General features: G+C 38.5%; 1 protein-coding gene across 1 annotated transcript in view; it reads left to right on the top strand.

The window, feature by feature from the left end:
• Nucleotides 1-6,761: 6,761 nt before the first annotated feature.
• The window catches only part of LOC129717113 (contactin), a 79,374-nt gene continuing 62,991 nt past the window's right edge, over nucleotides 6,762-23,144 (top strand). Inside the window, exons 1-2 of the mRNA XM_055666956.1 lie at nucleotides 6,762-6,913; nucleotides 7,020-8,136. Coding sequence (XP_055522931.1) covers nucleotides 7,107-8,136 — 1,030 coding nt within the window. The 5' untranslated portion in view covers nucleotides 6,762-6,913; nucleotides 7,020-7,106. The remainder of the gene's footprint in view (nucleotides 6,914-7,019; nucleotides 8,137-23,144) is intronic.

Below are 23,144 nucleotides of genomic sequence, written 5' to 3'. Positions count from 1 at the left end.
TTTTAGGACTTAGCTTTCACTTTCCGACAGAGATGACAGATGTTTTTGAAAAATATCTGCAACTGCTCGAAAACCCGAAAAAATGTGCTCGAAATCTTAAAAAAATCTATCCGTGATTCGAAAAAATTTCGCTCGCGCAAGCAAAAGTCTGTAAAAATCTGCACACATTTCAAGAAAAACAGCGCAAATATAAGGAGATTCTGACAAAAATCGGCAGAAACGTGGAAAAACTGCAAATATCTGCAAATCGATAAATATCTGCACACGGACTCCAAAAATCTGCGTATTGCAGACAAATCTGCACATTTGGTATCACTGCTTTCCGAAGCGTCTGCTTTAACGTTTGGCGCGAGAATGGTCAAGGGTCAAACGTTCTTATGTTCGATTAGAACAAGTGTTGACAGTTCGATTGAAACTTTTCAGTGACAGTCGTCCAAACTTTAACTCTAGGGCTTTAAATTTGGCCCGAATAACATTATAACGACAAGGCGTCACAAACACATTACAAACACAAAGTTTATTGGCGGATGTGAGACAGTTTTTAAAACATCAACATCAGCAGGTTCCGTATAGTGATGGGAAATATCGCCCAAAACGGACATCGATAGCAATCGATAATTCCGGGGCTTTTATCGATGATATCGATAAGTATCGATAATTTGCCAGCTTATTTTTGGGGTAATTTTTTTTTTCCAGATGGTGAGAAAAAAACTATTTCAGATGGTGATGAAAAAAAAAACTATGACAGATAATTGAGTTGGGTAAATTTCCCATGGAAGATTATCATGTTAGCTTTCTCGCAAAAAAATATTACGATCGCTTCGAGTAGTTGGCCGACGTCAAATCTGGCCAGAACACCGTGTCTTCGCGCTTATGGTATTACGTTGATGAACGACGCAACTTCTGTCAGGCACTTCGTACTATAAATTTCCCCGTTCACGGCCAGCCCGGAGCGAAAGAAGAGCAACTTTGACATCCCTTTCTCGCTGATTGTTAGCCACAGCCGCACCTTCTTGGGGAACTTGGTCTGTGAAATAAACTTTACCTCGGTGCTCACTTCCTTCGTGGGGGAGGTAAAATACGAAGAGCCCTGCTAGTCATTGCCATCCAGGGTAAGATAGTTCTAGTCGTCCAATACCACTGCCACGTCGCGATTCGCCGGGAAAATCGACTTGACCATCTTATTCAACCGCTGTCGCTGCATCATTGCCTGCAGCACCGAGACCAGTAGACGGGACTGCCGCTTCTTGTATGTATGTCCATGTTCTCCAGATACTTTTTCACTGTTTTAGAGCATGCACCAACCTCTCGGCCAAGTGCACGCAGCGATTTAGCCACTTTTCCCTCGGTCTTCCTCTTCAGCATCCTTTGAAGCTTCTTTTCGCTCAGGGTCGTTGACCGTCCGGAACCGGGCTTTCTTTCGATGCTCTGATCGTCGTCCAATAGAGTCAAGATGTTGTAGATGCCAGAACCGTCATACCCGGCGTCCACAAAGTGCCGCACGATGTCCGTTTTTGACGCGGCGGGGTACCGTTCTTTGAACGCGCACACTTCTGAACGGAGTAGCTTCACTTTTTTTCGTCATCACAGTTAGAGTTTGACTGATAGAGCTGTCAATTTTTTTTTTGCTAACTCATGGGTTACAATGATTGATGATGCATGAGTAGTTTCGTCAGTGCGCTTGAAGGTAAACCCATGAAAAATCGGCAATTTTTGTCCATTTTTTTACCGCAAACGTTATTCGACAAATGCAATTTCACTATATGAATTTGTTAAAAACAGAGACAGTGATGGCCCAAACAGAATGGATACGTTTGCGTTACGTTGACGTCAATGTGACAGTAAATGTATGGGCTAACTGTCAAATTACCGCAAACGCAGCCGCAACGTATCCATTGTGTTAAGGCCTTGAATGACAAATCTTACGATACTGCGAATGAAAATTCAAACAACCGGACGAGTTAAACAGTTTGTTTTGGAAAGTCTTCGGGTTTTACGCCGGGAGCGCTTTCTACGGAGTAGTTTCAAGCCGAAGTTCATTTTGAAGGTTGTATAATAAGGGAAATAATTGAAGCAGGCAAAATTCTGTCAATTTTAAATGGCCAAAATTGCATAAAATCACGAAAAATGAATCAGTTCTGACAAAACAGGTTTCATTTTACTGGAAAACTGTCCTAGTTTCCTAGTATTACTTAAGAACTGGACGTGACCAAGGGTCACTGGAAATGTTTCGCATTTCCGGAGTGTGTGCCAAAGTGTACATTTTTGCAACGCTTAGAACTTTTTGTGACATTCTGTTTCACTTAGGTTTATATGTTGTCAATAAATCAGAATTTATTTCGGGTTCATTGGTAGCCAAAGATTGAAAATTCGCCAAGGAATCAACGAGGTATGAATTTATTAAGTATGGGTGTTGACTTTGACGGTTTTTTCCCTAACTAATTTTCTTTGAGCTTGCAGCACTCTAACAGAATTCAATCGAACATTGTGGGTGTGTAGGTCTTATTAAACCAAGCTACTTTGCAAACTTGCGTTTGAAAATTTATCTGGATTAACATTTGAAAAGGTCAGACTATTTTCACGCGGATTTTCTCTAAAAGGTTATTTATGCAGATTTTCAAATTAATGTGGTTTTTACGCGAATTTTTGAATTAAAGCGGTTTATCAAGCGGATTTCTGAATTAACATGGTTTTTTCACGAGGCATGTATCCCCCGCGTAAGAAAACCTAACTGTTTTTGAACCTTTTTCTTATGAATCAATATATCTTAGTAAAAATTATCTGAACTTTCCTTTAAAAATATAAAAAAATTAGTTTAAGATCCTACTCTGAAAAAAATATAATTTTAAAAACAAAAAATGATTTTAGAAATTATCGGTGATCTCTGATTTTTTCAAATGAAGTATTTTAGATAGACAATTTAATTGCCTAAAACGTTCTATGCGTTGCAAAAATGTACACTTTGACACACACTCTTGAAATCCGAAACATTTTAGGTGTAGGTTGGTCACACCAAGTACCCAAGTAATACTAATATAATACTGTTTTCCAGTGAAATGAAACCGGTTATCAAAATTGATTCATTTTTCGTAAAGTTCTGGCCATTTAAAATTCGAGAGAATTTTATTTATCTCAATTATTTTGTCTACCCCCTGTATAAATCAGGATACTTTTGGGCGCAACAATTTCGTTGATTTGGATTTTTTTTGGAACTAAAAATTGTTTGTTGGGTAACAGATACTTTAAACTTAAACAGTTCCAAGTTAAACTAAACAATTACCAGAGCCATTTACCATGTCCATAATATTATACCATTATTACCATGTCCATCATATTATAAGAGCTATGCATGTCCATCATATTATAAGAGTTGGCAAGCCAAAGAAAATGCATTTTATTACAATTTCGTATCATTGCTTTTTATGAGATGGTGCAAAAAGTTTGGATACTTTTTAAAGTTCTCCAGTACTAAGGTGTCGAATTCATCTGTTCTTAGGAAACTAAAAACTATAAATACCTTTTTAGTTACCATTATTTCTCAGAAACTCAGTGACACCCGGGGCGAACCTTTACACCACCCCCAACAATGCTAAATCTTGTCGAATAGCAGCAACCAACAAATACCTAGCGGCAAAAGCAACTCCTGGGGTAGGGTAGGTGAGGTCTCCTTCTTTTGGGTCTCCTCCAGTAACCAGCCGCATTGACTTGTGCCTTAGATTATTGAAACATAGATATTCAACTCAACCAACAATACGGGCAACAAAAATGTGGCGCCCCTCCGAGTATGATGGCGGTTGGGTGAACTACATTTAATGAGCACACACAGAAAAATATTAAGGTAATAGAGATTAGTGACTTTTCACCTACGCACACTAATGAACGTGTAAACTCATGTAAAGTTGCTTTTGTTTCCTCCAAAATGTAGATAATCGCATCTCGTTGCTCCGACTTTTTATCACTTTTTACCATTTTTGGTCGATAATGTTAAGCAGCTTCCCCCGATTCATGATCACGAATGAAAAATTCATTCAGAAACGAGTTTAGAACTTATAATAAGTATTCAACTGAATATTTGTCCAGCTGCCAAAAACATAGCATAGCAAACAAAAAGGCGATTTGTAAATACTTTCCTCAACTAGGTGCACTAATACATTCGTACGTAAAAAGGTCTATTGCTATCTTTTTAGGCTTGGTCAGATTTGTGCGGTGTTTTTAACAGACTAATCTATATGGTCTAGATAATAATAATAATTTATTACAACAGGACTATAATAAATGTCAATGTATGAGATGACCATGATATGAATAATTTATTTTGAAGATAGTATGACTAATCGTTCATAGTCGTTTCAACAATATGTTTTTAAGCATAACCAAAGATGACTAGTACACAATACGTTACTCTTGCAGTATGCAGCGGACACGAGTTTCGCTGCGCGTGAACGAAAATTGAACTAATTTGTATACTGTTTATTTGGTGATGACAAGGTGGTGAAAGGTGAAGCATGTTTTTCAATATCATTGTATGGTCCTGTCATCTAATTTTCAATATCCTTATACGGTATTGCCATCTTGTTTTCGTTTTCATCTAGCGGATTGAGCATGATAAATCGATTTTGCTAATAATCACAGTTTTAAGGTCATCAGAGGGCACCGTTATAAAGGTGTTGCGAGCAAAATGTATGAAGTCAGGTATCTTGCTCATTAGCATCATTAGCATAACTCATTCGTTGTTTGTACCAATTTTAATAGTCGATTGAGAACCACTATACAGCTTTAATCCCTTTGCGGAACTGGTTGGGTTAATAATTCTGCCTCAGCCGTCAAATAATGCTGTAGGATGCTCTCCTATTCGTTTTTTTTTCTCTGTGTGGACTCATCACTGCGACCAGAGACATTTTGATCTATTGTGATATTGCCCAGGTGTTTTCTGTACTCCGCACTTCAAATTATTGGCAGTATCACTATTGAAGTGAATGATACGCTTTTTTTTTATTTATATCCGTGCTTGTGTGTGAGAGTTTACCCTTACATTTCAAGCTTACTGCTCTACTATACCGAGCCTCTTTTCTATCCTACCAATTTCGCCAAATTACAATTGCCTGAACTGAGGCTACACCCAACGTTCCTCTCTGGCCAGGTTTATTCTAAGAGGGACTTATTATGTCAAGAGGAAGGAGTCTTATCGAAACCTCGTTCCTCGTGCCAATATCGCCAATTACAATTCCCTGTAGAGGGTAAATATTTCTGAAATCAGTTTTATTATAAGAAGGACTTATTTTGTCAAGAGGAAGGAGTCTTATCGAACCTCGTTCCTCCTACCAACACCGCGTCACAATCACAATTCCCTGAAGAGGCACTCAATGCTTCACCTCTGGTCAGGTTTATTATAAGTAGGACTCATATTTTTGTCAAGAGGAAGGAGTCGTATCGAAACCTCGTTCCTCCAGCCAAGACCGCGTCATAATTACAATTCCCTGAAGAGAACTATTATACGTTACTCAGAACAGTTTTATTATAAGAGGGACTTTTTTGTTAGGATGAAAGTCGGCAAGGGTACTATAGAATTCAGCTTGAAGGAAGGGTATGTAGTATAGAGCCTGAGAATGAACCCATGTTAAAGTCCTTTGACAACCAAATGGCCTGATTCTACTAAGATTCGAACCCACGACCACTCGCTTATCAAAGCGGACTCTGTAACCTTGCGGCTACGAAGCTCTCATCTCCTATTCGGTTTGTAGCTTCCGTTGCAGATTATTGTTTGTGATCTCATTCATTATCAATTTCACTATTCCTTGCTTGAATGTTTAACTCGATTTATTAATATTTACAAAGAACTGAGAAAATCAAATTTGGAAATTTTCACTCATCCTTTTAAGTTCTATTTAAAAACGATACAATATTTATTTTGGTGAATACCGCTAAACGCTATTTTTAACTAAGGCTTTACATTACTGCGTTGAAAATCGTTGTTATATACGTCTCTTAATATCCTCAAAATTCACTTACAACGAGTAGCAGAGCATAGCATGACTTATTTCGTCGAAATTCACGAACGTCAAGTACAACATAAACAATGTTAAAATAATTTAAGTGAATGTGAAGCTTTGTTTTTTTTTTATTTTTGTCACCTTCGACAATTCGATGATAGTATCTATGAGATTCTTACATTTTGTGACTCATGCTAATTTGTAAAATTACGCGAGCATTTCTTTGCATTGTTGTTGTAATAAATTGAAATTGCAAATCATCTAGATTATATTGTAAAGTCGATTGAAAACCGCCGTACAAATCTGATTGAAAGTAACATAATATTTTTCTGGGTGTGAAAATCTGGTCAAGCTCACCACTGAAATGATAAGGAGTACCATGATATTTTTCCGAGTGGATATGCTTTAGTTCACCCAACGGCCTACAGATGGCAAGTTCATAGTGTTGCCTTGAGATTATATGCAGCGAAGCCCAACTTGGATATCTATGTCTCTTTAGTCTATGCTTGTGCTCACCCTTATAATATCGATAATTATCGTTAACGTCAAAAAATTAACGATAATATCGATGTCCGGCATTTATCGATATTATCGATAAGTATCGATAAGTTTCCCATCACTAGTTCCGTAACACCTAGCGAACCTATACATTAGAGAAATGACAAGACACTCACCGTTCAGGCAACTGTCAACATCAAAACGGATAACGGCAATGCAAAATGATACAACTCGCCCGTTTTGATGTTGACAGTTGCCTTAACGGTGAGTGTCTTGTCATTTCTCTAATGTATAGGTTCGCTAGTAACACCTGTCAGTTCGTTAAATGGTCTTAAATTAAATGGTCTATATAATGTTGTTTTAACAGGTTCTAACTTTCTGACGCCTCTGTTATTTGATTAGGTAAATTGAAAATTGGGACGGAGGTATGTGATAATGAATATAATACGTGTGTTGAAGACTGTAATTTTAGATTTATGTTTTATTAAATCAAAATATGTATTTTTCTTTTAAAAATTGCTTCCGTGTTAGGTCAATTGGAAAACTCAAGACCACGCCCAGACAATTCAATAAAACTGTCATTCACCGTATATACAACTATATGTATATTTGTATATCATGATTGATAAATATATACAGTTCAAGATCCTGGTGTTTATGTTAGTAAATGGATACGGGCAGAATGTTAAATATAATCAGGATAGCGGATTGCGCGCACCACCTCAATATGCATCAATTAATCTTGCTGGTGCCTCTGGTGATGATTCATTTTATAGTAGTCGCTATAAGCAATCGGAAAAATTTGGTTCATTACCGGATGGAAATTATTGCCCAGAATATTGGTTGGTTTATAGAAGTTCCTGTATACGTGTACATAAATCCCCACGGAAGGATTATCTAAATGCCCAAAAAATTTGTCAAGCTTATCAAGGCGACTTACTCAGTGTTGATAATATTGATAAACATACATTCATTCTTAAAATGCTGGACAATGAAAACAATAAAAATAATCGATATTTTATATCTGCCAGACAGGTCTCGCCTGGAAATTGGATTAATGCGGATAAATCACAACTAGCTTCCGTTGATGATTCTTTTAATTACAACGATGAAGATAAAAGCAGTTTTAATTCAATTTTCAACAATAATAAAATAGCACAAGAGAAACCGATTCCTCATAGAAATTATGGATTAGGCATTAACACAGATCGGATTTATTTAACATACGCTTTTAACACCATCAATGAGAAATGGCAGTTTCAACCGACGGGGCCGTACGATTTAAATTTATTTATATGTGAGTCACAGCAGCTGTATAGTATTGAAAATTTAAACGTATTGGAGGACGACCGCCGCAGCTATGATTATGGTGTCGAAGTGACAGATATGAACAAAATACCTAGAGGGCCTTATTTCATAAAACAACCACGTGAAACTACGTACGATACTGGAAAAGCCAAAATCACGAAAGATGTTATGTTAAGTTGTTTAGCGGGAGGATACCCTACACCGTCATACTTATGGTATAAAGAGCTTTACTCAAATGATAATGTTACCGTTATAAAGTTGGATCCACTTAAAAATCCTCGATATACGACAAGCGGAGGAAACCTAATAATACATGATCCCCAACAGATTCAAGATCAAGGTACGTGATAACAATTTATTTGCATTTTAGGGACCATTCATTAATGATGTCACGCGTTTAGGGAGGAGGGGGTTTCAAATATTGTGACATTTTGTGACATATGGGGGAGGGGGGGGTGGTTAGCTTGAGTGTGACATCACATTTCAACAAAAAAAAATAAATAAATAAAAAAGTCACATACCTAACCACATAGATCAACTCAGAACTATTTATATTATTTGCATCATTCATTTATAGTTCTACGATCCCCTTTTTTGCTTAAGATTTGCTTTAGATAAAATAAATGACAATTTTTTTCTTCCTAAAAAAGCATAATGTTCATTAATTCCGTTTCACCGTGCATGTTCATTTATGAATGACAGCGCGATTTCATTAATTTTTAATGTCCCTCAATCTAATCAACACAAAAATTGTGACAAAACGTAAATAAAAATGCTTGGTTATTGTAACATGTGGAGAATATTTGGATTGCGAATTGATTGAAGAAGAGGAACTAAATATTGATGGTTTTCAAAAATCAGCAATGATGCTGCAGTTAATGTCTCGGCTTGCTATGTCGTCGATATGCGACTTCACCAGCAGCATCCTTGAACAAAGAACTAAACGCCTTTTCTAGTTATCTTCTATAATCTTCTTTTCCTTCTAGTTTCAGTTTTTTCTTTCAGTAAAATCGTTCTTATTAAGAAAAAATACATTCCTAACAAATTTCTCGATTTCAATCAATTATCACCAAAGAAGGGGAAGGGGGATATAAAAACGTGACGTAATTTGGGGAGGGGGGGGGTTAAGGAAGTTGTGACAACTTGTGACAAGGGAGAGGGGGGGAGTTAATTTTATCCAAATTTTGCGTGACATCATTAATGGATCGTCCCTTACATGAAAATCGTGCATGTCTGTGAAAATGATTTTTGACGTAGGACTACGGAGCAATTCCACAAAAAATACCCCAATTTTAAATAAATTTTTTAATTGTCATTTTTGATTTGGCTGAAACTTTGCATAGACGTTTCTATAGACAAAAAATGCCATTGGCTTAATATTTTGAAACACGATTAATTTCAGAGAAGCTTTTTAAAGGTATTGATGATTACGAAAATGTTTAGAGCCAACACGATTTGTTAGATATTGTTTTCGGAAAAGTTGTAGATAATATTTAATTTTGTCTTTCCGAAAAAATACACTCTAAAAGTATTATTTATTTTTTATTGAAACAAAAAATTATAATTAATTGCATAGAAAAGCTCATTTTTTATGAAAACTACAAAAGATTACCTGAACCTTGAAAATTGTCCGATCATGAAGAAGAAAAAAAAGTTAGGTATAATACAGGTCGGACTCAATTATCCGGAAACTCGATGATCCGGATTTTCGAAGTGGAATACTTCTCTCAGGAAGTTCGGCTACATAGGGATGTGAAATAAAATCTGAAACCGAAAAAAGTGAAAAATATGTCCAATTTCGAATATAATAACAAGGTTAGTATTCGATGGATTTCCTTCGTTCTTGCAGCAATAGATTGGAAAATCTTCTAAGATTCTTCCCAAAAGAAGATAATTGTAATTGTACTATTGAGAATAGTCAAGCCTTGTCAAAACGAAAAATTTGACCTCTGATTGGCCGTTATATAATTGCTTCCCAAGCACGGTCGACAGAATCATATACCCTGCAATTTAAAACATGCTATTTGGCCTATATAAGAGCCTGTTTCAGTCGAAGCCGCTCATAATAGTTCTAGACAGTGCAGTGCAGTGGATACCAGCGATGGCGGAAAGCGGCCACAGCTGTGGCGTAGCAATGTATAGCGCACTAGTTGCAGCGGATTCCAGCAACGATAGCAGCTGGGCCAGCTGATGCAGGGACAGTGGATACCAATGCACAGTGGTCCAGATCGTCGATTTAGCGGTATTTAATTTTTTGTACAAAAACAGCTGTTGTTAGGTTAATAGTATATCTGAAAGATATTTTGTGTTTGAAAAGGCGCTTCTTTTTAGATAATAAAAATTAGGGTAGCTCCATTTTTATCAAAAATAGCAAAACTAACTTTTTTGCTGATAAAGATACAGTTCTTTTTAGTTCAGAGGAATTGTAGATCCATTTATTCTAAACAACTTTGCCGAAGAAAGCTAGTTTCTATCTTGCATAGTTTTCACGGTATGATGAATTTAATATAGCAAGTTAGGGTGTCGCTGAAAAATCTAGTTTTTTCGATGTAACTTTTTTATTTTTGATTCTATTAAAACTTGGTCTTCTAACAGTTTTTAGTTTGAGGTGCATATTTTCTCTGAATACTGGAAAACGCTATCTCATTCACAAGAAAAGTTATTAGGTTTTTCGCTTTCAAAATACGCCCTTTTCAAATGTTTGTATCTACTTAAATAGCAAACACAAACTAAAACTATTGATTGCGTTTGTAAGGTCGTACTTTTCTGTATATAATATCTAAAACCTGGCGGGTGGATATTTTTCTATCTCAAATAAATCTAATTTGAACTTTGCGGTTTTGGTTGGATTTCTCGATACATGGCATATGCATGCTATTATTTTTTTAATTTTTTTGTATTTGCTCGGTCTATATCACTAAACCCAAACGTAAGATCATACAAAGTAAGGTTTTTTCAAACAGTTTTATGATTCATGAAAGCCTTTTTCATAAAAAAAACAGGCAACAGTATATCTTTATATATTTTTTTTTTGTTCAAGGGATTTTAACCGAGGCGTTTATTCGTCCCTAATATCTTATATTCTACATGTGTTTTAGCAGTAGAAGTATTGCATTATATGCAGACTTTAACTCTGCTACGTTTACCAAAAATGGTTTTTTAAACACGAAACAACCCAGGAAATTAGCAGAATCATCTCGGAAAATAAAAAACTTCACCCTACTTTTGTCGACAGCATTTAAGTTACATCGAAAATGGCTTCCTACATAAAGGAGACAAAAGTGGTGAATTATTTCACTAAAATCAATTCACAAGCTTTTTATATACGTCATCGATAAGGAAGAACATTAAAAAGCGATCGTGACGTTAACGATCCTGAAAAATACAAATTAAGGATGTCACCCTCGTACGCCTACATTCGCTTCATACAACTCTTGGCGGAAGTAAGCTATCGTTTAACTATGGCTGAATCATTGTGGTGAGTAGCGACAACCTAGTTTCTGAAGCACGAGAAATCACAATTCGGAATGCGTTGAAAGCGAATTAGTAAACTTCTATATGATGGTGAGAATAACAGAATTTAGCTCGCAGATTTGTCAATATATATAAATTAGTATCAGAGATCACAAGCCTCAATGAAGAAATATTTAAGAGTTTCTACGTAATCCTAACGTTAATCAAAAATAAAATGGGAGTATGAAACATATACTGAGAAATTCGAACATACGCTATGATGATGAACATATTTTTTTCTAAGCCTCTGTGAACCTGTTAGATCTCGTTTTTTTCACATTGTCGTAAAATACATAGGAACGCTTCAATCAATTGGACTGTGCAACGACGAGGCACAGGAAGTACGAAACAAAAGTCAAATTCAAACCGTTTACGCCAGAAGAAATCAGAAAACACATTGCATTTAGTGCTGGAGTAATGCACACCATGCTGAAAACACAACACAAACAGAACATAAAAATATACTGTTGAGTGTTGCAAACTTCTATGTAAACAGCTCTCTTGAGTCATAAAACTATTAAAAAAACACCTTATTTATTATGATCTTACGTTTGGGTTTAGTGATATAGACCGATCAAATACAAAAAAATAAAAAAAAATAGTAGCATGTATGTGACATATATCGAGAAATCCAACCAAAACCGCAAAGTTCAAATTGGATTTATTTGAGATAGAAAAATATCCACCCTCCAGATTTTTGATAATATATACGGAAAAGTACGACCTTTCAAACGCAATCAATAGTTTTAGTTTGTGTTTGCTATTTAAGTAGATACAAACATTTGAAAAGGGCGTATTTTGAAAGCGAAAAACCTAATAACTTTTCTTGTGAATGAGATAGCGCTTTCCAGTATTCAGAGAAAATATGCACCTCAAAAAGACCTAAAAACTGTTAGAAGACCAAGTTTTAAGAGAATCAAAAATAAAAAAGCTACATTGAAAAAACTAGATTTTTCAGCTACACCCTAACTTGCTATATTAAATTCATCATACCGTGAAAACTATGCAAGATAGAGACTAGCTTTCCTCGGCAAAGTTGTTTAGAATAAATTGATCTACAACTCCACTGAACTAAAAAGAACCGTATCTTTATCGGCAAAAAAGTTAGTTTTGCTATTTTTGATAAAAATGGAGCCACCCTAATTTTTATTATCTGAAAAGAAGCGCCTTTTTGAACACAAAATATCTTTCAGATATACTATTAACCTAACAACAGCTGTTTTCGCACAAAAAATTAAATACCGCTAAATCGACGATCTGGACCACTGTGCAATGGCAGTGTATAGCGGCCACAACTTTGGCATGGCTATGGATAGCGCACTAGTTGCAGCGGATCTCAGCATCGATAGCGACTGATGTAGTGAGGCACTTTAGTAAAATGCAGTCTCTGTGCGATAGTGGGCACTAGTAAATGCATTCAATGAAAAATTGACTCATTTTGACAACACGTGAGCCGTCTAGTTTTTAGTGTTATATCAGCATTCCATTGTTTACTTTATCACAACGAATACTTTATTCGCACTGTCAGTGGTAACGCAAAGATGTAATCGGCATCTTATCCGATATTAAATTAAACAACAAATTGTCCTTTTTAGGATGATTAAAGCGTTAATGTTTTCTCTTTAGTTAATTTACATTTTGAAATTTGTAAAAGTTATAAATTTTACTTTATTTCCGTGTCTCAGAACGTACTGAATTATCTTTTCCTTCAGTCATGAGCACGACATCCGAAAAAATTTCATCTCAAAATTTAAAAATTGTTAAGCCCCAACCATGACAAGCAAATTATTATAATATTGAAAATGGTCAACCCTTGTTGAAGCACAAAATTTTATTGATCTGATTAGTCAACGTTTATTTACTAGAAAAAATGACAGACGCGCAAGCAGCCGGGTTCTCTTTCTGGTAAAAGTATTCTACTTCAACTTTGCGGTCGTGACTTAGCACACAGCCCTCCTGTTATTTGTTACCATTGATGTCACTTCCGGCATGTTTGGGACATGTTCGAATTAAGTGAAAATAATCAATGTCCAATTTATTTTATTTTGCTTCTCAGGATTTTACCTTTTTTCGCTTCCCAAATGATTTCTGGTTACGTCACTGTATCATTTAATTTACGTCACTGTATCATTTAACCCTCTAGTGCCCAAATTAATTTCAAGACGGACTTTTTTAAAATCACTATGAATCATTATAAACACTTTTTGAGTATTTATTGAAGCTTTTTAGAGGTTTGAAGGAAGCCCGCCAAATGGCGGCATTGGGCACTAGAGGGTTAAGTAAAATAAAATTCAAACATTTTTTCTGTGATTCGATTATCCGGAAAACTTGATTATCCGTAATGAAATTTTTTTCGATGTTCCGGATAATCGAGTCTGACTTGTATTCTGAAAAAAAAAAATTTTTTTTCATGGTAATATATTTTTTAAGACGAAATTATTATCCACAAGTTTGCCAAAGACACTACGCCAATCAAACAAACTGTTTTAGATGTGAACATATTTTTATTTACTAAAAAATATTTTTTTCTTTTCCCTGCGATAAAACTGAACCTTGGCCTGGTGCATGGGATTGTGTAACAATACCTCGAAAACCATTATCCCAAAACCTGTTTCCCCGAAAGATTGTTTCTCGAATGTACGAATACCCCGAATGTACAAGATAGCGCTCAACTTCCAAGCCGAGCAGACGTGTTGACGCGAAGGAAATCTTGGAAGTCGTTATCAAGTTTTATCGTTTAGTTTCGCCGCGAAAGTTCATCACCGAGCCGTTGTATGCTCCAGTACACCACGACTCTGCGATGATACGCCGCGAAAACGCGTTCCGCATTGATTATGCGGCCTTGCCGAAAAAACCAGACTATGTGAAGGTGTAAAGTTTCGTAAAAACTGTGCTGGGCTTAAAGCCAGGTGAAGTGACGAGAATCCAGTGTAGCCGTACTCTCGGTTGTGCCTTCGTGAAGGTTGTTGACACGGTTGCCAACTGTACAGATTTATCTGGAAATGTACAAATTTTCTCGGTTTTTTCGGTACAGATTCTGTACCGTACAGATTACAGATTTAGAGAAAAAGTACAGATAAGTACAGATTTTTTAGCTGGTTAGAAAGGATTAGACAACACTTTTTGGCCGACTCTGCAACGATACAATGAAAGCGATCTTGCAATCCACGCACTTAGAATGTACTGCCAAATCTCGGTAATTTGCTGCCGAGAATGGCACCGGTTAAAAAACGGCAGTTGTTACATTTTTTCGTAAATCCGAAATATCGGTAGTGTTGCTGAATTATGGGTTTCATTGTTTTTTGGCTGAATTTTCAGCCGGTAATATGCATTACCGAGCCCCATTTTTAAGTGTTCAAAAGTTTTATTGACAATCGAGCTAGTAGTTTGCAATTATTATGAGCTGATTCAACGCAGTCCCAGTTTTCTCTAAACAATTTACGTTGAAGCTGTATAAATATAAAAATAAAAACTTTGGGCCCACTACAGATTTTTCCTGGAAATAATACAGATGAAAAAGATTTTTGCAGCTCCCAGTACAGATTGAAATGTGGCAACACTGGTTGTTGACCATGCGCTGGCACAAAAAGTGTGCGACGAACACGATGGAAAACACAAAGACGGAGCCGTGGAGGTGAAGCTGTTCGATCTGTCAGAGGCTGTATCGGACGAATCCATCACCAAGTTTCTATCTCAATACGGTGACGTCATATTGGTACGCGAACAGATGTGCGGTGCTGATGAGCAGCTCGAGTTTCCGGGTATTTCGACTGGAGTTTGGGTTGCAAGAATGGTTGTAAAACGCAACATCGAATCATGGGTCTTCGTAGATGGCGAATGGACATACTTATCCTACTATGGCCAACGTCAAACCTGCCGACACTGCCGGGAATACATGCATACCGGAGCGTCCTGCGTGCAGAACAAAAAACTGCTCGTGCAAAAGTCGTATGCCGATGCTACGAAACAGCCAGCTGCAGCTCCAGCCAAAACCAACACGAAGCAGGTCTCAATACCAACGCTACTAGGTCCATCTCTGTCAGGTCTGGGTCGTCCCCCAGCAAAAAAGAAAAAGCAACCACAGCAACAGCAAAATCAACACCAAAAGAATTAGATGTCTCTCGCAATGCAATCGGAGCAGCAGTTTCCCTCACTTAATATGCCAATAATCCCCAAAGCGAGATCGGTGCGATCATCCGACAGCAGGTTATTGCCCTCTACCACTGGTCAACAACCTCCAGCTAGCGGTTACATAGATCCAAGATCCGATAGCACTAGACCCGATGGCAACGAGACAGACGAATCATCACTTTCGATGAACAACAAAATAGTGAAAAAGCGCAAACACAAGAAACGACGCAATGGTATTGAAAACTGGGACGAAATTGACGACGGCGGCGACGGAAACAATAGTGACGACGAAGTGCAGGTGTTAGAACTCTAAAATGGACCATTTCGCCAGTTACAACGTTGCCACTATAAATATCAACACGATTACAAACGAAACGAAACTCAACGCTCTCCGAACGTTTTGTAGAACGATGGAGCTCGACATCGTGTTTCTACAAGAAGTTGGGAATGCGCAACTCACCATCCCAGGCTACAATATTGTCACGAATATCGATGAAAGCAGAAGAGGGACGGCAATAGCATTGAAGGACTACATACAATTCTCGCATGTAAAAAAGAGCGTAGACGGCAGACTCGTCGCTCTTTGAGTAGCAAACACTACGATGGCAAATATTTTTGCCCCATCGGGCACAGTGATGCGAGCCGAACGCGAGCGTTTCTTCAAGAACACGATTGCTTTCTATCTTCGGCACAACACCGAAAATACCCTACTCGCTGGGGACTTCAACTGCGTACTGCGAACATGTGATGTGTCGGGCTGCAATAACAGTCCTGCCCTGCAATCCACCGTCCAGCAGCTAAGGCTCAGCGATGTCTGGATAAAATTGTACCCCTCAACCCCGCACAACTCTGTCTCCAGACTCGACAGAATGTACGTCAGTCATGGTCTCTGTGCGCATCTGCGGAACGCAGCCACCCATGTATGCTCCTTCACAAACCACAAAGCGCTTACTGCCCGATTCGCCTCCCCAGTCTCGGGCGCGCACCTGGTCGCGGATACTGGTCCTTGCGTCCCCAACTTCTGACAACAGAAAACATCGAAAAATTCCAAATTCAATGGCAATATGTGACCCGACAGCGGCGGAATTTTCCAAACTGGTTGACGTGGTGGCTTTCCTGTGCTAAGCCGAAAATAAAATCTTTCTTTCGATGGAAATCTCACGAGGTGTTCAGCGAGTTCTACACAGTACCTCAACGGCTATACGCTCAGCTGCAGCGAGCGTACGATGATTATTTCCAGAATCCAGCTATGTTAACCACCATCAATCGTGTGAAAGCACAAATGCTCGCGCATCAGCGGAAATTTTCGCAAAACTTAATGCGCATCAACGATACCTATATCGCCGGAGAAAGCATCAGCACATTCCAGCTGGGAGAACGGCAGAGGAAAAAAAACGTCATTACGGAGCTACACGGGGAAAACGACGAAATATTAAACACCTCTGAAGCAATCGAAAATCATCTGTTTCAATACTTCAAGAACCTCTACACGGCGTCAGCGGTAAACGAGGAAGCGAGGCAACCCTTCAATGCAATCGAGTCGTACCTGAAAATGATATCCCCAATGAGGCTTGCATAGTTGAAATAACAACAGCAGAAATCCTGGGATCCATACGATCGTCGGCCAAAAGAAAAGCTGCTGGCAGCGATGGGATACCGATCGAATTTTACCAACGCACGTTCGACGTGATACATCAAGAACTGAATCTTGTACTGAACGAGGCGATGACAACCGACTTCCCACAAGATTTCGCCAACGGCGTAATAGTGCTAGTGCGAAAAAGAGGAACGACAAACACTGCACGAGGATATCGCCTGATCAATCTGCTAAATGCAGATTTCAAAATTCTCAGCCGAATCCTAAAGGCACGACTTGAACTGATAATAAAATCGCGACGGACACTGAGTGATGCCCAAAAGTGTTGCAACGACGTGCACTCAATTTTCGAAGCCACTCTCTCTGAAAGATCGAATCGCTGAGCTGCGGGCGCGAAGGAGAAGAGGAAAACTGATAAGCTACGATTTGGACCACGCTTTTGATCGAGTGTCCCTGTCTTTCCTGCACGAAACTATGCGCCAGCTGGGAATAAACCCGGCTTTCGTAAATGTGTTGAAACGAATAGCAGAGCGTTCGTCCTCTCGACTGTTGGTAAACGGACATATCTCCGAACGCTTCTCAAAATCAACTACTATTTGATCGGTTTGAACAGACTGCTGGCACAAAATTGAATCGTGATAAAACTGTTGCGATTGATGTCGGGCTCAGTGATGGAGAACCATTATTTGTACCTTGGCTGCAAACAGCAGAAAAGGTTGAGGTTCTGGGTGTATATTTTGTAAATTCAATACGAGCAATGATAAAAATTAATTGGGACACACTGGTAATAAAATTCACTCAGCAACTCTGGATACACTCGCTGAGAAATTTAAATCTCCAACAAAAGGTGGTACTATTAAACACGTTTATCACGTCAAAAATTTGGTATGTTGCATCAGTTCTACCACCGTATTGTGTGCATACAGCCAAAATCACGGCCACTATGGGTTCGTTTTTATGGCGCGGACTTCCTGCACGCGTTCCAATGGAACAAATGGCGCGCGACAGAAACTCTGGTGGAGTGAATCTGCAATTACCGGCATTGAAATGCAAAGCATTGCTGATCAATCGGCACATGCAGGCAAGAAATTCCCTGCCGTTCTATCAATCTTTTCTGAACGAAGCAACTCCTCCCCCCGCAGATCGTCCCTGCCTTAAACTATTATCCCAACAAATCCCTCTCCTTCCACCACTCATACGAGAGCAACCCACGAGTTACCAGATACATGGGCTTTTTCTGGAACAAACGGAAACACCACGAGTGGAAAGAGAACATCCGAACTTGATAGTATACATCACCTATGTTAGTCAAGTTAACGATAGAATCGATGTTGAAGCACTAAATTTCTATTTTCAATGTGAAAGTTAACAATTTGTAAATAATATTTTAAGATCAGAAAAATAAACTAAACTTTAAAAAAAAATGTACCATTTCCCGGGAAAATATTTTTCTGAATGTACCACTTCCCCGGAAAATATTTTCCCGAATAAACTATTTTCGCGAAAACCGCAGAAAAAACGTTTTCTTCAAATGCACGTTTTTTTTTGTTCACACGAAGTATAGCATAGCATAGCAAAAGGAATTGCACACATCGTAGGTGGCTCTACAATGATCAGCTTAGTGATAATAATAATAACTTCACAAACACATCATCTGTTGTCACAGGAAAGAAACTTGGGACTAGTATCCTTCTTAAAGATGATGTGAGTTGCAAACTAAGCCTTTCATGGATACCTAGCTACGTCGTTACAGGAATCAGGGTGTTGTGTTAGTAGGAAAGGTAATATGCCAAGGATCTCTATTTTGACAAGATAGAGTGATGTGTTTTGGATAGCAACCGATCAATGCTGTATGGCAACCTAAACTAACAAGTCTAAGCAATCCTAGTTAATGTATAAAATAAAATATTCTTCATTCCACTTCAAACCTTAACAAACCTAGACGTGTTTTCCATTTCACTGTCTCCTATACTTAATAGATTTTGGACCCAGCACGTTAGGAATATAAGTTTTAATTTAAATATCGCTTAAGATTTCAAAAATGTCTGAAGAGAAGCTCTGGCTGTTCGACGGCAGTAATTTCGGCAATTGGAAGTTCCGAATTTAAGTTCTCATGGAAGACCGGAACCTGCTTAACTGTTTGACGAAGGCAATCGACGAGAAAGAGTATGCGATGGAACTGGCGACCGATGGCGAGGTAATGATCGCCAGGAAAAAGAAGCAACCCGAAGAACGATTGGCCTTGGACAAGAAATGCAAGAACCTCCTGATTCACCGGATTTCTGAAGACCAGCTATGAAAGACAAAAAGACGGCCAAAGATGTTTGGGACGCTTTGAAGAATGCTTTCGAGCGCGTTGGAATCGCAGGCAAGTTAATTATGAAAAAGCAGTTCCAAGAGCTGAAGCTAGTTGAAGGTGGAGAAGTGAAAGCATTCTTACTTCATTTCGAGAAGTGAACATGCAGGAAGAAGGTGTGGTCTGTCAACTCCTACGAAGCATGCATGAAATCCTACGAAGCGCTCATTACAGCCCTCGAGACAATACAGCCTAATCATCTGACCATGGAATATGTGAAGAAGTGACTCCTGGACGAGCAAGTGAAGCGTGCCAATTCAAGTCCAACTGGTGATGCGGAATGTTCTGGAGAATCGGCGTTTGCTAGTAAGAAAATGGGAACTCAGTGCTACGGCTGTAAAAAGTTTGGACATAAAAAAGCTAAGAGTGTCCGGAAAATCGCTTTACTGAAGAATCCGGAATGGTTCAAAACCGAAAATTTCGTAAACAATAATTTGGAGCGAACGTTGCCGAGGAAATGACGTTTGTTGCTACAACGATCTGCGAGCGTTCATCCGTTGCTATGATGTCGAAGAAAACAGTTCATTGGATTCTCGACTCAGGTGCGACGGACCATATGATGGGAAATAAGGCATTCTTGAATAAAATGCACCCGATGGACAGAAAGGTGCGTATTGCGTTGCGAAATCTGGTGAAGCCTAGTTGCCGAGTATGCAGGAACTGTTAAGGTGAATATGCTGATCGGGAAAACGAGAGTTCCGCAGTTAGAGTACCACGGTTAGAGTGTAGCCTATTCTCAGTGCGACGTATTGGAGAAAACGGAATGACGGTGAAGTTCGCCAACGGCAAGGCAACGATTATGAAGAACGATTGTGTTGTTGCAACAGGCCGGCGAGTCGGACAACTGTACATGTTGGACATCGAGCTGCGTGATGTATCTGATTCAGTGGCTGATAATTTGTGTGAGGCAGGAGCGTTGGCTACAAAGAAGGACGCTATAGATTTGTGGCATCGTAGATTCGGCCATTTGGGAACAGCGAGTATGAAGACTCTATGGAAGCATGGAATGGTATAAACAACGACGAAAATCTCCGATTGGCCTGAGATCTGTAAAGGGTGTTTGCAAGGTAAGCAACCAGACAGTCATTCGATGCTGTTGAAGGGCGGCGTGCGTCTCGCCCTCTGGAAATCATCCATTCAGACGTGTGTGGTCCGTTTACGCCAAAAACGTGGGACAATAAGCGTTTCTTCGTCACGTTCATAGATGACTACAGCCATTTTACGGTTGTCTTCTAGAGTCGAAAGACGAGGTACAATCTAAGTATGAGGAGTATTGTGCTCGAGTGTTGGCGTTCTTTGGTACTCGAGTGTCCCGGCTGAGGTGCGACAACGGAGGCGAGTATACTAGTAAAATGTTTCGTAAATTCTGCTGTACCCAAGGAATCAACGTGGAAGCAACCGTCTCGTACAGTCCACAGCAGATTGGAGTAGCGGAACGAATGAACCGTACGTTATTGGAAAAGTCGCGATCAATGGTGCACGATGCAGTTCTGAGCAAATCTATGTGGGGTGAAGCCATACTGACTGCTTCATACGTGAGCCACCGGAGTTCAACATTGGCGCTAAATGAAAAGAAGACACCGTATGAAGTATGGGAGACTTGGTTTTCTCCTCCGGGCGACCGAAGAGCAAGGTGTATTTTACATTTGCACTACGCGGGAATCAAAGGACTCCGCGCGTGCGATTAATTTACGCTACACCTATCAAGCAACTACTCACTCCTATTCATTCTGCACGGGAAAAACGAATCGGTAACACATCAGCAAAAGAGAAAGCCGAAGTTTTACACCTGAAACCGAAGTTTTGCTCCTCAAAACCGAACGATGGCACGCGGCGTCCGTCATATCATTACCATGGCTAGTGTGATTGATTTTCAAAGCCAAGGTAATTTTTCCCAGCATTCAAAGAGAAGAACAAATGAATATCTCAAGCATTTTTTCTGCTTGACAAGACGAGCCAACAGTAGCAAAATGACTCCGGAGATTTCCTGACCATAGCGCATCGGGCATAACATGTTGAGCGCAAATGCAACTGATGTATGACAATAAATTTAAATATGAAAAATGGATACTGAACTCTAATTAGCCACTCTAGTTTTGCAGCTTTTTATAGCCTTTTGCAAACGACCGCAATTTTTCATTGTCGGTACTTCGCATCCTTTATTTGTTCAATTTTTTTTACCCCGTAAGTACTCGGCTGGGTACCCGGTCACCCACAAAATGATATACTTCTTGCTTATTCATTTCTTGACCGATTTTCGATCTTGGCCCGTCAAAATATTGGAAAATCTATCTACTTTTAAAATCCAGGACCAACATGAACCTGTGACCACATCTGGTTCATGTAAATCCTGATCTTCGGGAACATGTTCCGGTGAGACATATCAGTACAATTGTCTCTAAAACCGAACAAAATTGGTATCAAAATTCATGAAATCACTCCAGGAGTTGATTTTCATTCATTTTGAGTCCATCTGATAAGTTGTCCGAAATGGCTATTTCGGGGCAGATTCCCGATTTTAGACATGGTCCCGAAGATCCGGATTTACGGGAACCATATGGGGACCAATGCACATAAGACGGTCCCTATATAAAAGAGTGGCCAAAATTATCAAAATGCGAATTTCATATGCAGGATGTTTTGAGCACATGATTTTGTATTATTTTATCTATATTTTCATAATTTTTGAATGAAATCTTGATACAAAAAAAGGTTCATGTTGGAAAATGCCTTCAAAGTTACCTATTTCATAAACGGAGAAAAATAGTTTTTCTGAATATTTTGGAATATATGAAAACCTACTAAAGCTATCATGATATGTTCACATATGATTGAAAGCTTATTAAATTAGTTTGCTAAAACAGGATGGGTAATGGATTTCAACCCTACAGAGTCAATCGCAGGCCACATTGAAAATATGCGTAATTTTCCTAATTTTGACCATCAAAAACATTAAATGTAAGCACGTGTAAGCACAGCACCTGATAGTGTGTCTGAGAGCCCTACTTGTGCCCTTCAAGAATATGTATTAAAAGTTTGCGGAAAATTTGCGTTTTGGTAGAAAAAGATGATTAAAAATTTTCCATTTTTTTGCAATTTTTGAATTTTTGGGTGATTTATCAAAAAAGTTTTTTGTATATTATAACAATTTGGTGCAAAACACACTAAAAACGTGAAATTATTAGAATAATTGGTTTATTAGAGCATACGTTGTTTAAAACATATGTTAAGAGTTTGAGTAAAATTTGCGTTTTTGTAGAAAAAGATAATTTAAAATTTTTAATTTTTTACGTGATTTTTTGGAGTTTTACGGAGACTTATCAACGTATGTCATAGCAAGGATCATACGAGGTCATACGAGGAAGTTAATAATATCGATTTAGTGAGTTTGTTCATACAACCTAGAACAGAAAATGTTATAAATGATTGCATTGAATTGATCAAGCACCGTTTTAAAACAGTTTTTTACAAACAAGACCATAGAAAACTGTATCAACATTTGGTGGCTCTACAATCGAGATTTGCTAAATCGTTTCGTCTTCAGTAGTTTTGTTTGAATTGAATAGATTTACAACTTTGCTGAAGAAACCATATCTCTTGGATGATCCTATCAAAAGTTAGATTCGTGCGCCATCTCTGCGGACAAATCGCGAACTAACTCTCAAATCCATAAGAAGCGTTTTACTATTATGTCAATCTTTGCAGAAAACAGTAATCGTTTATCTCGTTCCACTAACGAGTTATTTACGTT

Source organism: Wyeomyia smithii, chromosome 1, assembly GCF_029784165.1.
Source record: "Wyeomyia smithii strain HCP4-BCI-WySm-NY-G18 chromosome 1, ASM2978416v1, whole genome shotgun sequence".
Taxonomy (NCBI): domain Eukaryota; kingdom Metazoa; phylum Arthropoda; class Insecta; order Diptera; family Culicidae; genus Wyeomyia; species Wyeomyia smithii.
Note: the sequence above shows the minus strand (reverse complement) of the source record. Positions and strands in the feature narration are given on the sequence as shown.